Source organism: Alexandromys fortis, unplaced genomic scaffold (assembly GCF_014885135.2).
Source record: "Alexandromys fortis isolate MF-2015 unplaced genomic scaffold, M_Fortis_MF-2015_v1.1 scaffold_39, whole genome shotgun sequence".
Classification (NCBI taxonomy): Eukaryota; Metazoa; Chordata; class Mammalia; order Rodentia; family Cricetidae; genus Alexandromys; species Alexandromys fortis.
In genome coordinates, this window is record NW_026067918.1 from 12,923,569 (window position 1) to 12,938,978 (window position 15,410).

The following is a 15,410-nucleotide window of genomic DNA, read 5'->3' on the forward strand; positions in this document are numbered from 1 at the left end:
GCCTCTCCTCTGCCAACCACCTTCATAGAGCTGGCTTTTGTGGGCTCTGTAGAGACCAGGTGTCCTCAGCCCCTACCAGGGCTTTGGGGGCAGAAGGGGAGGATGCTGAGTCACGGGCCCACACCTGCTATCAGCAGCCCTGAAGATTTAGGAAACTCTTGCCCGAGCTTACGATGGTGCCTGCTAGCAAGGGGGTCTGAGAAAAAGCTGGATCTTGCTCCCCGAGGTGCTGTGGGGATGGCCTGCCAAAGTGCTTCTAATTCCCGAGCCACTTTCAGGCCTGGGATTTTCCTACCTGAAGAGACGCATATAGAAGGCTGCATGCCTATGTCAGAGGTCTTAGAGTGGTTGTCTGGGGCTGACTTCCTCCTACAGCCAGCTTGGATGTGGCTCCACACCAGGGGAGGCAGTGGGTAGACTCAGCAGGGTCCACCCACGCCAGTCAGCATGAGTCTGGTAAAGACCCGACACTTGGGAAATCGCTTTTTGGAGAGTGTGCACAGTCTGTGTGCCCTAAAGGCTCCTATGCAGCCACAGGTGCATGCTCACAGCTCCACACTGTAGATGTGCGTGCACAGCCGGTGCTTGTCACACACCAGGAGACACGAGACACGCCCTGCGAGAGCTTGCATAAGGTCCCATCCCACCTTCGTCATGTGTGTGGCTCCCCACATCTTCAGGTGCTGGAGCGGATGGAAATGCCACGGGTCTCCATACCCACAGACCAGTGCACAGTGAGGACCCCTCTACACCTTGCCTTGGGGCGGAGTCTCAGAATTCCTTCTCTACCAGGGCTTGGCATCCCCACTCTTAGCCCCTCCCCCTCCACGGGGCCGCGGAGGGATAGATAGATGATAGATATCATTCAGCTTCGAGGCAGGCTAGACTGGAGCCCTTTCTTCTGATCCTCTGTCTACTCGGAAAACCCTGTGTGGAAGGTCTGTTCTCCCTTGGGTTTCTGGAATGAGAGGAATGTGGGGTGGGGCCGGAGGGCTGTCTCTTCCTCCACAGCTCCCTCTGGGGCAGGCTCAGTGTGAGAGGAGAGCCTCTCTTCCCACCAGCTGCCCCAGGATGCTCATCTTTCCAGTCTCTGCCACTTTTGGTGTCTCCCAGGGAGACCAAAGACTAGTTGGTGGACCCGATGTCTCCATTGCCTGGTTAGCTCTACAGGGGACCCAGGGAGGCAGAACCAGAAAGCTGAGGGTAGAGGGGAGTCTGAATGGGTGTGAGCAGAAGGGTGGGATCTTGGCACAGGCAGTGGGTGCAGCCGCCAGACACAGAGCCAGGGAGGCCCATGCCAGCAGCCAGTCAGCTGGGCTTCCGGAAGCAACAGGAGAGAGAGCCTGGGAAGGGACTTGCTTCTCTGGAGCTGCCGCCCAGCATCTCAGTGAGCTGTGGTTTTGTATTTTACAACCCATTTCACAGTTTCCAGAAGCAGGGGACTCTGTCTCAGTGGCATGCTTAACTCAAAACAAACGCTCGTTCCCCAGAGCTCTGCTCCGCCTGTCCCCCTGGCTCAGGATGGGATGGATTGCCCAGAGAGCTGGGTGCACAAGCAATGGCTAGCTAGCACCTGGACCCCCAGCCACCCAGGACTAGGCTCTGGTGGGCCACACCCTCGGGGATCTTTGGCACAGAGTCAGGCAGCCAGCCAGACCCACAAGGGTTTGTTCTCCAGGCCTCTTAGCTGACACCTTTCCAGGCTGTATTCAGGTTGTCCGCACTCCCGGGTTGTCCGATGACATCACGTCTGTGGACTGTCTTGGCCACAGTGCATACATAGGTGTGCACCTCGTCTGCCATGAGTTGTGTTTAGTCATGTAGGCCACATTCGCCTCCCAGGCAGTGCAGCTTGTTGCTACCCTCTGTGGACCACATAGTGGCCTCAGTGGTCACAGAGATCTCCAGGTACTCTGGTTTTATTCTGTTGCTGTAGTTAAGCAATCTGGCCCAAAACAACCTTTCCGTTTGGCTTATTTGTCTTATCCTTCCAGATCATGGTCCATATTTGAGGAGAGTTAGACTAGGAACTCAGGCAATAGCTTGGTGAAGATACCACGGAAGGAGGCTGTTTACTAGTTCATTCTCTGACTCTCTTAGTGGCTCATGGTTAGCAACACACACACACACACTCACACGACCATGTGCCTGTTGAATGATGCTGCCCAGACGGCTGGCTACATCAATTGATAAGCTAAATCTCCATAGACATACCCACAGCCAACCTGATCTAGGCAGTTCCACAACTGAGGGCTTCTCTCAGATGGTTGACAGCTGAGGCTGACCACGGTGTCCCTGGACTGCAGCTTCTGCAGCCCCAAGTGCCAGGTTGAAGGGGCTGTGCTGCTGCCAGTGGTCAGCCCCCTAAGGAGCCCCGACAAGCCCAGCCATTCCCACTCTCTTTTGCTCATCACAGAGAGTAGAGCGTCTTCCCAGAAAGGGGTCTGAAAACTGTGCTGAGCCAGGGGGCCTCCTGGCAGACCATTCTCTCTCTGCTCTGCCTAGCCGCTTCCCCAGCCCTCCTGCCGCTAGCCCCAGAGTAGCCACCGTCCAGGTGTGGCCCATGTTCCCATGCAGGTCACCAGCTTTGGCACAGGGACAGACTAGCCTCCCACGGACGGGGCCGGGCCTTCTGTGTTCATTGCCTGAGGTGTGTCAAGTCGGCCCTCTGGCACGCTGGCTTCCAGAATGTTTTTCTCAGCCAGCCAGCCAGGCATTCAGGCCAGGCCTTCGTGGTGTCCTGGGCAGAGCTGAGGTGTCCCTGGAGCTGAGACCACGACCTGCCTCACGTCCAGAGCTGCAGGCCAGTAAAGCAGCTGGTAGGGTCTGGAGCACACAGCGCGGAGGTGCCACCACCACCTCACGCGTCCCTGATCTTTTCTGGGAACATGCTCAACAGCGGGCTTGTCTTGTACCTCAGATGGGAGAGTGGACGTCGGTGGCATTGTTCTGCAGATCTGTTGTTCGGACTGTGGTCCTTGGGGCTGTGATCTGTTCCGTAAGACCTGGGACCAGTGTGGTTGGCGTGAAGACCTAAGCCTGGCTGAAGAAGCCCCACACTGGCTGTCAGGAGCCCCTCTGGGTCTCCCCACTGTACCAGGCTCTCCCCCATGTCCTCCCTCAGCTGGTAACCAGAGCACTCATAGACAAGGAACTTTGCCAAGAGGAAAGGGCCTTCAGCCTAGTTCCCCGGCTGGACTTGGCCTGAGGCGGCGGCCCTGGCCAGGGCCCAAGCTGAACTGGGCTCCCAGGCAGCCACTGCACCAGCCCTGTCTGAGGTTGGCTCCTGGTCAGCAGGCAGAGCTTAGAAGGTGACTGCCAGGTCTGCCCAGGGCTCTGCTTGCCTGGCCCAGTGCCACCACCCCAGTTCTCAAAGGTGTAGGGGACAATAGGGACACAGATCCCTGGTCCTGAGGGTTCTTTTTTGGATCCCCTAGAAGCCGGGTAGGCTGAGAAAAACCTCAAGGAGCAGCGATGCCTCTCTACCCGCCAACAGTTGCTGCCCACCACGAGGCCGTCCACCTGGCAAGGCCTTCGGGATCTCTTGCAGGCTCCCCACCAGGGCCAGCATGGCGAGAGAAACCCACTCTTTCAAAGTCAGAGTCACCGTCACTATCATACGTGGCCCATGTTGGTTCTGCCTGAACCATCCTGAACTATAGAAGGGAATGAAGTCCCTGAGCCCATCAGTGTTCCAGGAAGTTGGCTACCCCATAGAAATACTCATGGCCATGACCTCAGGGCCAGGAATCTCTGCTGCCTTTACTGTTTGGACAAGAGATGTGGCCTGTGTGGTGAGGACGCTGTCTGTGCTCGGCCCTTTACTTCTCAACATGGGAGGGAGGGAGTGAACCCCCCCTGAAACAGCTCGAAACCCACCGGAGGTGACCTGTCAGAGGGTCCAGAGGGGAAGGGCCATGACCTGCCCCAACCCCCCAATCTCACAGGCCCTACAGGCAGCAGCCCCTGCTCTAACTGGCTTAGGGGAAGAAGCTATAAAGGAGCACCCCCTAAAAGGCCTCCAAGTCAGAAAACAGGCCAGTGTGGGGTGACAAGGACCCCAGTCTGGAAGAGCTTGGCATAGGACTGCCAGCCTCTCACCGGGGCAGCCCCTGCCCATATGTAGCTAGGCCTCCAGTCGAAGGACCCTCCTCTGGGACAGTATTGGAGCCGAGTGTCAACTGTAGACCCTCTCAGGGGGTGGGGGTCAGAATCGATCTCCCAGGTTGAAGCATGATGACCTGACTTGGGGGCCCAGTGCTCAGACACCCCGCTAGGCTGTGAGCCATTTACCTAGGTGTCCAGACCCAGGACTGGTCTCTCTCTGCCTGCCAGGAGACCGAGGGAGCTGTTGCCATGGGCCCTGAGGGACACTGAGCTGAGGGTCAGTGCCACCTTGTCCACTGTGGTGGGAGAGAACTCAAGGTGCACCATTCCTGAGATCCCGGAGAAATTGCTTTTGCAGACCCACCTTTTGGAGGCCATCACTTCCCATGTCCTAGGGAGGAAAGGGTGGGCGGTGCTTCCCCAGGAGGGTGGCGTGGGAGGAGTAGAAAGGCCTGGGGGACTTGGGGCCAGGCTAGGCGGGGCAGAGAGTTGCAGCTGGAACAGCCACACTCAGCCCACAAGCATGGCCCCCCACAGTCCCTGGAGCAGGGCAAGGAGGCCAGCACTTCCCTTCCCAGCCTGGAGTCCCCTCTCCTGGCGTGGACACGCCTGTGGTCTGGACTGGGTCCCCTGGCAATCCCAGCCATGTGGTCTTGTCCGGGAAGTCCCTGGCTCTTGGGCACTTTTAACATGTTTTTCGTGAGCTTGGCTAAAGCAGAGGACCCTTTTTAGGTCACAGACCCTTCCTCTGGTCACGTCCCCGCCACTGTGCACCGTCCCTTCCCACCAGGAAGCGAAGAAGCCGCTTTCCAACCACTAGGGCTGGAAGCTAGAAGAACTCGGTATTGATGCCAGGGTCCCACGGGGGCAGTCCCCTCCTCTAGCCTGACTGCTTCTCTGCTGAGTCACCCTGTGTTTGGGAAGTTCCCAGGGCCAAGCCAGGCGAGATGAGGCATCACCAATTCACCAAATTCCCTTGCCTCCTGGGCGGGAAGCTACTTCTGTGACTAACCTTGGGCCAGCCAGGCTCCACCTAACCGTTCTCCTCTCCACCCTGGTATGACCATGGCCTAGGCTTCCTGCCCAGGGACAGAGGTGGCAAGGTACCAGGGCACCGTGCTGGGGTAAAGGGCCAGCAGTGCAGCCCAGACCACCCACTGAGCAGCCCTGTGTGCAGAGACTTTCTGTGCATGTATGTTGTGTGCAGACAAGAGCTCGTAGCCATGACAACCAGGGAGACTTACTTGGCCTGGCCCTGACTGCTGGACTCTGGCAGAGAGGGTGCAGACACCATGACAGCCACCAGTGGAGGATGTTGCAGGCTGGTGGGCAGAAGAGGGTACACAGGCCACGGAGGCTGGCTGGGGCCAGAGGCAGCTCAACATCTACTGTATTCCCAGGCTACTGACGGAAATGCTGGCCCAGCCCACAAAACCTGGGACTCTCAGTGTCTGAGCCTCAAATGATTGACTATCTTCTGCTCAATGGCAGCTCCATCAGGGCCTTATCCCCAGCAACCCAGAGGACCTAAAGAGCTGCTCCACGTAGTTCTGTGTCTCTTTCCTGCCTGACATGTCTGTCTTCCTTCCTCATCTGGCACTGTCCCCCCACCCCCCATCCTGGTCTGACTGCTGGCGTGGAGAAAAGGAGAAAGGCCCATTTCTCCCATACCGCCCAGAAAGGCCAGGTCCTCTGTCCCTACAGCAGCAGCCCACAGCCTCTGGCTGGGGCCATCCTGGTTCTAGGTGCATCACCTGGGTGCCCCCTCGGTGAGGCATGGGCACAGCTTGCTGACAAGTCCATTGGCATCAGAGAGGCCTTCAGGTGGCACTGCCTTGGCCTAGAGCTGTGCTAATGAGAAGGCCCGTGGGGAACTTGTCCACCATGGGTCCTAAATGTGCTTTTGTCATTATACTGAGGACCTAGTTGGTGGTGATGGTGTTTGTAGAGGGTGAGATGGTTGTCACGGTGGCGGTGGCAATAATGTAATTAACTGGTGGAGATGTGGTTGTCATGGCGGCGGTGACTAGGTGATACAGCTATTGGTGGCAATGGTAGTGGTAATGCAGGTGTTCCTAGTTGGTGATGTGGTTGTCACGGCGGCGGTGACTAGGTGATACAGCTGTTTGGCAATGGTGGTAGTAATGCAGGTGTTCCTAGTTGGTGATGTGGTTGTCACGGCGGCGGTGACTAGGTGATACAGCTGTTGGTGGCAATGGTGGAGATGATGCAGCTGTTACTAGTTGGTGATGTGGTTGTTAGTGGTGATAGGGAAGGTGATGATGGTCATGATCTGTTTGGGTGATGCGGGTGGTGCTGGTGCTAAGGACATGATGGTCACCAAATTATGTGGACAGTAATGGTGTGGTGGGGATAGGGATGGCGGTAGTGGTGTAGGGGGTGATGTAGGTGGTGGTTGTTGATGACGGTGTGGATTTTGGTGGTGTTAATGAGGGGGGAATATGAATGGTAGTGGTGCTGTGAGATGGGAGTGATGGTTGCCAATGGTGATGGTGTGGTCAGTGGTGGTGGTGGTGGTGTGGGTGGTGGTGTGGTTGGTGATGGTGTGGTCAGTGGTGATAGTGTGGTTGTTGGTGGTGATGGTGTGGGTGATGGTGGTGTGGGTGGTGATGGTGTGGTGGGGTTGATGTGTGGTTGTTGTTGGTGTGGTCAGTGGTAATGGTGTGGATGGTGGTGGTATGGTTGATGGTGGGGTTGATGGTATGGTTGGTGGTGGTGGTGTGGGTGGTGATGGTGTGGATGATGATGGTGAAGGTGTGGTGGTGGTGGTGTGGTCGATGGTGGTGTGGATGGTAGTGTGGTTGATGGTGGGGTTGATGGTGAGGTTGATGGTGGTGTGGTTAATGGTGGTGTTGATGGTAGTGTTGCAGATGGAGTGATAATGAGGTTTTGAAGTAGGAGGTTTTATTCCTAAGACACCGGAGGCTCCAGACACTGGGTGTGATTTCAAGTACTTGTGGGCAGCTTTACCTGCCGTGGGGCTCTGTGGGAGCTAGATACCTGCGAGGCACCTGGAGGAGGGCTTTGGGGCGTGGGCGCTGCTTATGCAGAGCCGTGGGGGTACCGCAGACTCACCCTTGTCCTGTGTCCACAGCCAGCAGCCGTCTGATGGGAAATCCCCCAGCCTCCTCTTTCATGGGCAGCTTCCTCACCAGCAGCCTGGGATCCGCAGCTTCCGCACACCCCAGTGGCCCTGCATCCTCTCCCTCTGAGCCAGCCTACCGAGGATCCCATCCCGCCACCTCCCAGATCTGGTTCTCCCACTCCCACGAAGGTAAGTCAGGTCCGGTGTTCCTGACTATACCCCAGGGGTTGTGGACCAACTGGTGAAAGCCTTGCTGGCAGGCTCTGCCTGGAGAGCTAGGGACAGGAGGGCTGCCTCCCTACTGAGGAAGTCTCTCAAGGGAGGTGGTAATTGGTTGGAAATCGGGTGGCCCCAGTAGGCACTGGTTCTGGCCAGATGTGTGCTCCAGATGTTGGGCAGGGAGGATTCCGGGGAACTAAGGAAATATGGAATGCAGCTGGGCCAGCCGGACGGGGCTGTGCCCTCCACCGTGGGCTGCCCCCCCACCTCCCCAGACTCAAGCAGGCATGGGTTCCAGATGTGTCAGCCGGGAGGGGGAGGCAGGGAGTGCCGTTGGCAGGCAGAGACCATCGTTGCTCCCACCCCCATGCCAGTCCTACCCATGGCAGAGCTCCTCCCAGGCCACCACCCTTGCGCCTGGCACACTTTGGTACCGCAGAAGTACCTGTTACTCTCAAGCATCATGGAACAGGATGGCTTCTAGAACCTCTCCTGGCCTCTCCCAGTCTAGGCTGTACCTTGTCCAGGTGTCTGAGGTTTGCCTTGCATTTTGGTTTTATAACTTGGGAGGTGGCCCTGGGTCCCCAGCATCCCTGGCCTGGCCATTGCTCACGCTCACTTTGATTGTACGTCCCCCGTGGCGCAGGAAGGGTTAACCCCCCCTCCCTGGCTGGCACGCGGGAGGTAATTGCAGTTGGCAGCGGGCACACAGAGCTCTCGCTCCTGGCACCAGGCACTGCCGTAACTCAGGCGTCCTGTTTACAGAGCGCAGTGGACCCACACACGGCGCGCAGCCCGCCCCGCGTTCTAGGCAGAGAGATTAGCGCCCGGCACTGCTGGAAGCCTGAGAAACCTCTCTTTGTGCAACAAGAAGGGGCTGTTTTCCAAACAGGACAGGTGACAAGGGAGGGACAGTTGTCAGAGTAATCTGGGCTTTGGGCTCTGCCCAGAGTACACATGGATGGCCAGGCGATAAGAAGCCGTGATCTCCTGGGTGGACCAGGTCCTGAGGACCGAATAGGCGGAGTGGAGTCTTCAGCTCAGACCTACTCCTGCCCTCCCATCAGAGTCCTGGGTGGAGGACAGAGCTGGACCCTGGTAAGAAACTCCCTGGCCAGCTGTGGGTGGCCCCGGGCCCTGCAGGAAACACTTGCTCCCTGTTCTCCAACTCCGTCTTTGTGTCTGCTGGCATCTCCCAGCTGGCCACAGCATCTGGCTCCCAGGATGTTTGCAGGAAGGATGGGGGTGGCCAAGCAGGAGGAGCAAGCAACGGAGGCCACTCAAGACAGGGCTATAGCCCTGGACTGACCACAGGTGCACCTTTTGACCTGGGCCACTTGCCTCGATTTCTGTCCTTGTGGCCAACATTGCCCCATCAGCACCCAGGAATTTCGGCCCACTCAGTAGAGACACATGTGCCTGCTTCCTCTCCACCCCACACCAGGAGATACCACCAACAAGAAGGGTGGTTTGTGGGTGGCACCACCTGCCCTAGAGCTCAGTCTTGTTCCTTATTGGGCCACTCACCCAAGAGGGTGGGTGGAGGCTGCTGAGGGCACCCACAGCCCTCTGCATCCCCGTAGATCAATGGTTGTCTGGTAGAGTTGCTTATGACCCTCCCTAGGTACCCCCAAACCTCAGAGCCCCAAGGATGCCCCCTTATCTGGTGAACGCCGATGCTTAGGCAGTGCGCTGTGGAGATAGAGCCTAGCTCTTGGCTTCCTTCTGGGCTGCGTCCCTACCACTCGCTCACACTCTGCCCCACATCCTGCATTCAGGGCAGGAATAGGGGCCTGGCTGTGTCCCAAGGAGAAAGCTTTTGTCTCTGAGACCAGCTCCAAGGACAACGGGAATCTTTGCCCACTGCGGGGCACACACTGTGGCAGGTGTGAGTTGAAGTTCCCAGAGTCAGGTGGGGAGGGCGAGCACAGGCATACGCGGTACAAGAAGCGGGGTGTTCAGGGCTCCACACAGCAGAGCCCAGGCCCCACTGGGGGCTGGAGACAGGTGTGTGGGGAGGCAGCTGTCCTGGAGTGGACTGTGCACGCTTGCAACCTCGCGAGTTCCCCGAGTGGCAGCGAGTCCGCATCTGTTTGGGAGTCCTGTGACAACCCGTCCCTCTCAGGCCCTTGCCTCAGGTTACCCCCTCCCCCCACGGGGGATCCCCTGTCTTTTACGTCTCCAGCCTCGCTCCCTGACAGACAGGTCACATGGTGCAGCCTGCTCTGTGCGGTAGAGGCCAGGGCGGGCGGGGCGGGAGCGAGTGGCAGGCTGGCTGGCTGCCCTGGCAGTGTGCCTGGCTGCTAGTCTGACGGGGTGCCAGCTGGCTCCACGTGCTAGGGCCTGTTTCTCGGCCATGTGTGTACAGGAGGGCGGGGGGCAAGGCAGGCAGGGGCCACGCGACACGGCCAAAGAATGGGGGCCATCCACAATGGGGGTTTCCTGGGCAGTAGGCCAGGAGGCCCAGCTTACCCTTGTCCTGCTTCCTTCAACCACCCCTGGATGTGGAGATCCAGGGACTCTGCCTGGCCTGCTCCCTGCCCCCTCCCTGCCCTGCGCCTTCTTATGTCTAGGGCAGGTAGGCCAGGATAGGGCTGACAAGTAGCTCTTCCCATGGGAGTTAACCATAGGTGCCCTCCTACTCTTGACGGGGACTCTCAGACAGCTAGAACACCACCCCCCTCGCCATCTGCAAGGCAGCTGTTAGAGTGGGGGCCCGGGCTTCCTGTGTCCCTGGAACAGCTGGGGGTTCAAGGGATGCACCCTGGTGTTGGAAGAGCCGCCTAGGAACATCTGGCCTGGAGCAGGGCTTTCTTGCTGCGCCCCGGGCCTTCTGGGCCCCTTGGCTCACACAAGATGATGGGCCTTCAGAGCCTTGGGGTAGGGTGGACAGTAGAACTAGCCTGGGGCAGAGGTGAGTGGCTAACTGCCAACCTGGCCTGGGTGCATGGGGCTGGGGTGTGGTGCGGCACAGCTGGCCCTATTGTCAGTGAGCCCGCACACCCCCCACCAGCTGCCTACTTAGGACCACCCACAGGGCGATGAAAAGGGATGCTGTTGCTAGGGGGTTGGCGAGGGGTGCAGGAGCTCCAAACTCACTCGGCCTGGCTAGTCGTGGTCTCTTGTGCCACCTGGAGGGGGAGCCATGGGCACACGTGCCAGCCCTGGCTGGCTGGCTGGCTGCCTAGCCAACTTCTGTCAAAGCCACACCCACCCTGGTGGCCACTTCTTCATCCACGCCTGGCTGGATTCCACACACAGGAGCCACCACCAAGCGTGTCCTGCTGCCCAGACCACACACACCCACGTTTCTCCGGCTGCCTCTGTCTCCCTCAAGACTGAGCACAGGGGTGAGCAGGGGCTGGAACATGTCCAGCAGGAAGACAGGTCCTATCCGGCCCCCACCCACATGGGTGGGCCAAAGGCTTCCGTGGCCGGCAGACTCCATCCCCTGGAACTGCCCCCTGGTGGCTACCCTAACCCTTTTTCTTCAGACCCTGGGTGCTCTCTCTCCCTTTTTCGTTTTCATTTGGTTTTCTTGAACAGACTCACCGTGTAGCTCTGGCTGACCTAGAACTTTCTTTGAAGATCATTCGTCTGGTCTAGTAACTGTAGTGATCCCTTTGTCGTCGTTCCCCCCCCCCCCCCCGCCCGCCCATTGCTGATCTGTAGGGTAGGCATGAACCACTGCACCCTGCAACCTCCCCTTCCTCCCTTTGAAAAAGTTTTAAGATTATTTTAAATTTTTAATGACGTGTGTAAGCGTGTTTCAGTGTGTGGGCATGCACACCCGTGAGTGTAGCTGCTCGTGAGTCCAGAAGAGGGCATTGGGTCTCCTGGAGCTAGGTTGTGGGTCCTTGTGAACCGCCAGAGGTGGGTGCTGGAATCAGAACTTGGTTCTTCCCCAGGAGCCGTCCACACGCTTAGCTGCTGCCAACTATAAACCCTCTCTACACCTGCTACCTCTATACACGATATACCCCTGCACCTCGGCCCTTCCTCTCTGGTCCTCTGCCTCACCCTCGGTCCCCCAAAGCTCATAGTCCATGTCCACAGGAGCTGCTGAGCTAGTTGGGAAAATCTGGCCACCCTAAATTTGAGGGACATCATGGATTCTGCTGTGGGGATCAGAGTGTCCCACAGGTTAGGCTACCTCCAGCCGCCTCATTGCCGTCAGAAGGGAGCAGCTACAGGGTCTCAGGGGTTCACCTCGGGGTGTCACAGACTCAAGAGCTGCATCAGCCTTAGGTTTAGACACTCGGCTTAGAGGCTCCAAGCCTGTTTCTTCATCTGTAAACCACGCTGGGTAACAGAGCTGCTTGGACACAGAACGACTCAGGATCAGTACCTCAGAAAGCAGCTTCTGCACCCTTTCTCAGAGACACTGGGGGCAGCGGGGTGGGCAGTGGTCTTTGGGTCTGGCCTGGGCAAAAACCATTGCCATCCAGGTGCACCTGCCCACTGGAGTCCCAGGCACAGTGGACCCCCTGGGAGTGCTTCAGAAGGTGTGAGGGACAGAACTGTCATCCCACATGCCAGAAAGGTGTTGGGGCCACGTCCAGGAAACTCCAGCTTCAGGCTTTTCCCATCATCGGTTGACTTCCGGAACCGGCCCCATAATTCTGCCCGCTGGCCAGTGCCAAGCTCCTCCTTGGGATGCGGAGGACTGGCCTCTGGGTCCAGGGCAGACTGCCCATGGGAGCCTGGCTCCTTAGGCTCATAGTTATTCCTCTCAGCCCAGGGACATGGAGACTGCAGGGCCTTGTTCCCTGCAGTTACGGGTCAGCACTCTGCAGGCTGTAGGGAGGAGGCTTTGCTGAAGGCTGCCGTTCTAACCTCCAGCCACTTGGGTGGTCACTCTGAAATCCTGGCCTCAGTGACTAGGAGCCCGACCAGCTAGCGTGAAGAGACCCTGAAGCGGGGGCATTTGGCAGGGAGAACCTGGCTTGTTGCTAGGCTACTCCCTTCAGCCACTAAAGCAGAGATGGCAAGCATCCTGTGAACTGGCTGCCACATCCTGCCTGTTCCCAGGGCAGACATTACTAGTCAATTAAGCGGCATGAGAATCTAGCTGCAGGATTCTTAGCCCAGCACTCTGCGCTGTCTGAATAGACAGCAGTGGAAATCGCTGGCTGTAAGCAGATGGGAAAGGGCTAGCTCCAGGTTCCTGTTGAGTAAGACAGCATCCTAAGATACGGCAAACGCCTCCAGGTCCCATGTCTCCTACTGGGAAGGTGGAGGCTTGCAGCCAGTCAGAGTACCTTCTAGGTGCCTGTATCTCTGGGTGGGCAGGAAGAGCCCCCACCTCATAGCTGCCCCTTTACCTGCCCGTCCTGCGTGTCATTTGAATGCCGTTTCTGGATGACCTTACTGGCGGCCATCTTTTCTTCTTCTGCCTGTTGATCAGTTATCCCCTCACCTTCACCTTCACCAGGGCCTTTGGTAGCTGTGGTCATGGCACCCAGGGTTCCTTCCCCAAGTCAGCTAGGGGTTCCGAGGAAGCAGGTGGTCTCAGATGGGCCATGTGATCAGGTCACATGATCACTGGAGCAATCACAGCGGCTCCACCTTTATGGGCAGAGGCCCTGGGTCTGAACCTAGTGGTCAGAAGTGTGAGTTCTCTCTCCACCCCAGGGTCCCTGATGCTGCAGGCCACCCCTACCAGGATACCCCCTAGATCTTCCCATCCCAGGCCTGGTCTCCTTGGTCCTTTTAGGATGCCTGTCTCCCAGCCTTGGCTTCCGGTCCCAGTAGCTCTGATTCGGAAGTCGTTTTCTCTTTTCCTCTTTAGGGAGTACCGTGCTAGGGAGAATAAAGAGGCCTTTCAATTGCTGCCTAAGAGGACCCCCCCCTTTGCCCCTATTTTGCCCCCCACTATTCTTTTTCTCCTCAGTTCCCCATTTGAGGCCTGGGAGGGGTAGAACCTCTGTGTGTCGGAATGGCTGGTAGATTTCAGCTCTGCTTCCTGGACTGGCCGCCCTTTTCGCAGCGCCCAAAGTGCCGTGGGTGGGAAGGGAGTCCTCTTACTCAGTTAGCCAAGTGTCCATTGCCTCCAGAGAGCAGGAAGTGGCCCAGGCCTCCTCAGGGAGTGCGGGGTGGAGGAGGGTAGGGGGGTGTCTGAGCCTGGAAACATTGTCTGGGAAGGAGGAATTTTACAGACTTCTGTTTACAAAAAAAAAAAAAAAAAAAACCCGAGGCCCGTAAAACATTTAACAGCAGCCAATTACAGGGGACAGCTGCAGTGGTTTACCCCCCCCCAGGCACCAGCCCCCCCTGCCCAGCTGCTCCCACCGAGGCCTCTTAGCTTTTGTCAAGTCTTCCAGGAGCTGGGTGTAATCTGGCTAACATCTGCTGCAGATGTGTCCACACACACCAGGCCAGCGGGGCAGGTCTTGCAGTCCCAACCTGCTCTTCAGCAAGAGGGGAGCAGGCCTGGCCGTGGGCACCGTCTCCGAGTCCTTCCGTGTGGTCTGAGGGGACGCTCTCATCGGAGAGACGGCGCTACACCTGCAGGCAGGTTTCCGCGTCACAGAAATCTGAGTCTTCACACGTCTCCGCTGCCTTGTGATTCAGATGGAAGTCTGCATGGTCAGACGGACCAGATAGATCTCTTCCTACATGGAGCACCCGAGCGCCACCACCAGACTAGAGATTGTCCCACGGCGTCATTGGTCAGGCTTCTCAGTGGTAACCCCACTGGAGTAGGGTGTAATGTGTGGTCTCTGCCCGGGACTTGTGTGTGTGCTGTTGACCAACTGAGTCCTTGGCCTGAGCAGAGATGCCTGGCCCCGTGCCACAGAGACCTCTACTTCAGTATCCAGACAGATCAGCTTTCGGAGACATAGGACAGGACAGACGTGTCCAGGTAGCACTCACGTAGATCTGGCTCTGCTTCTTAAAGGGTTTCACCTCATTCTCCCAACCCCTCAGCCATGGCGGGTTCAGCCTCAACAGCCTGGGATTTCTGTGGTGAAAGAGTCAGGGTGTCCAAGGTAGCAAGGCTGAGTAAAGTTGGGCTGCGGCACTTGCCTGTGACCTCGCTGTAAGTCTGAGACAGTCCCGATGCCTGGCCACACAGACATCTCCAGAGCAGCACACACCTAGCTGCTTCTGTTGCAGTTTGTTCTGCGGTGTGGGGAAATGCCTGCCTGCCCGGCAAAGCATTTCTGAGTTGATGCTCCAGGTCTCCCAGTTCAGCCTGGGTGGCCTCTGCCTAATGCTCACAGCAGACCCCAGGGCGCCCCAACGCCTTTAGATTCATCCTGAGCCGACCGGCCTTGGCGCTGAGTTTCTGCAGTCCCTTGTAGGGATAGCTTCAGTCTGAGCCAGCAGCCGGGCTGGGGGAGACGGTAAGTTCCCCTCCCCACATCTTAGCAGCTGTCTTGGTGACAGCAGTGGGTATGGTCTGTAGCTGCTAGCAGCCAAGACTCCTTTTGGTGGGTTTGATGGAGGGCCAGGTCCCCAGGCTCCTGCCAGGCTTGATGGGAGGGGGACCAGGCATGAAGCTGTGATCCTCGGGGCTTGGTGACACTGAGTCTCCGCTATGAGCCTCCTAAGAGGAGCCCGTGCAGTGCTGCAGCTTTTTCCTTTTTAAAAATGTTTCAGATGTGCTGGTTTTGTTTTATTTTATGTGTGTGAGTATTTTGCCTGCATGTGTGTCTGTACCATATGTGTCACTGGTACCCACTGGGATCAGATGTCGGGATCCCTGATAATGGAGTTATGGGAGGTTGTGAACCACTCTGTGGGTACTGGGACTTGAACCCAGGTCCTCTGCAAGAACTGAGGCGTCTCTCCAGCTCCCAGTGATGTAGCTTTTGTGCTCCTTCCCAAGGCTTGCTCTCAGGGCCCAGACATCTTTCTTGCAAGCTAGGACCTCATGGGTCAGGGGAAAGGAACATTGTTCCAGGTGACAAGAGCCACTGTAGGCCCAAGGTCAACAGGGTGGGATTGGCTCTAGGCTGTGGTTAGCACTACT

The 15,410-nt window shown here is 57.7% G+C and overlaps 1 protein-coding gene across 5 annotated transcripts in view; it reads left to right on the forward strand.

Moving 5' to 3' along the window:
* Positions 1-15,410, forward strand: part of Bahcc1 (BAH domain and coiled-coil containing 1) — a 56,404-nt gene that overhangs the window by 14,780 nt on the left and 26,214 nt on the right. For all 5 annotated transcript variants that reach the window (XM_050140216.1, XM_050140217.1, XM_050140219.1 and 2 more), the window contains exon 2: positions 7,223-7,402. In XM_050140216.1, coding sequence (XP_049996173.1) covers positions 7,223-7,402 — 180 coding nt within the window. The remainder of the gene's footprint in view (positions 1-7,222; positions 7,403-15,410) is intronic.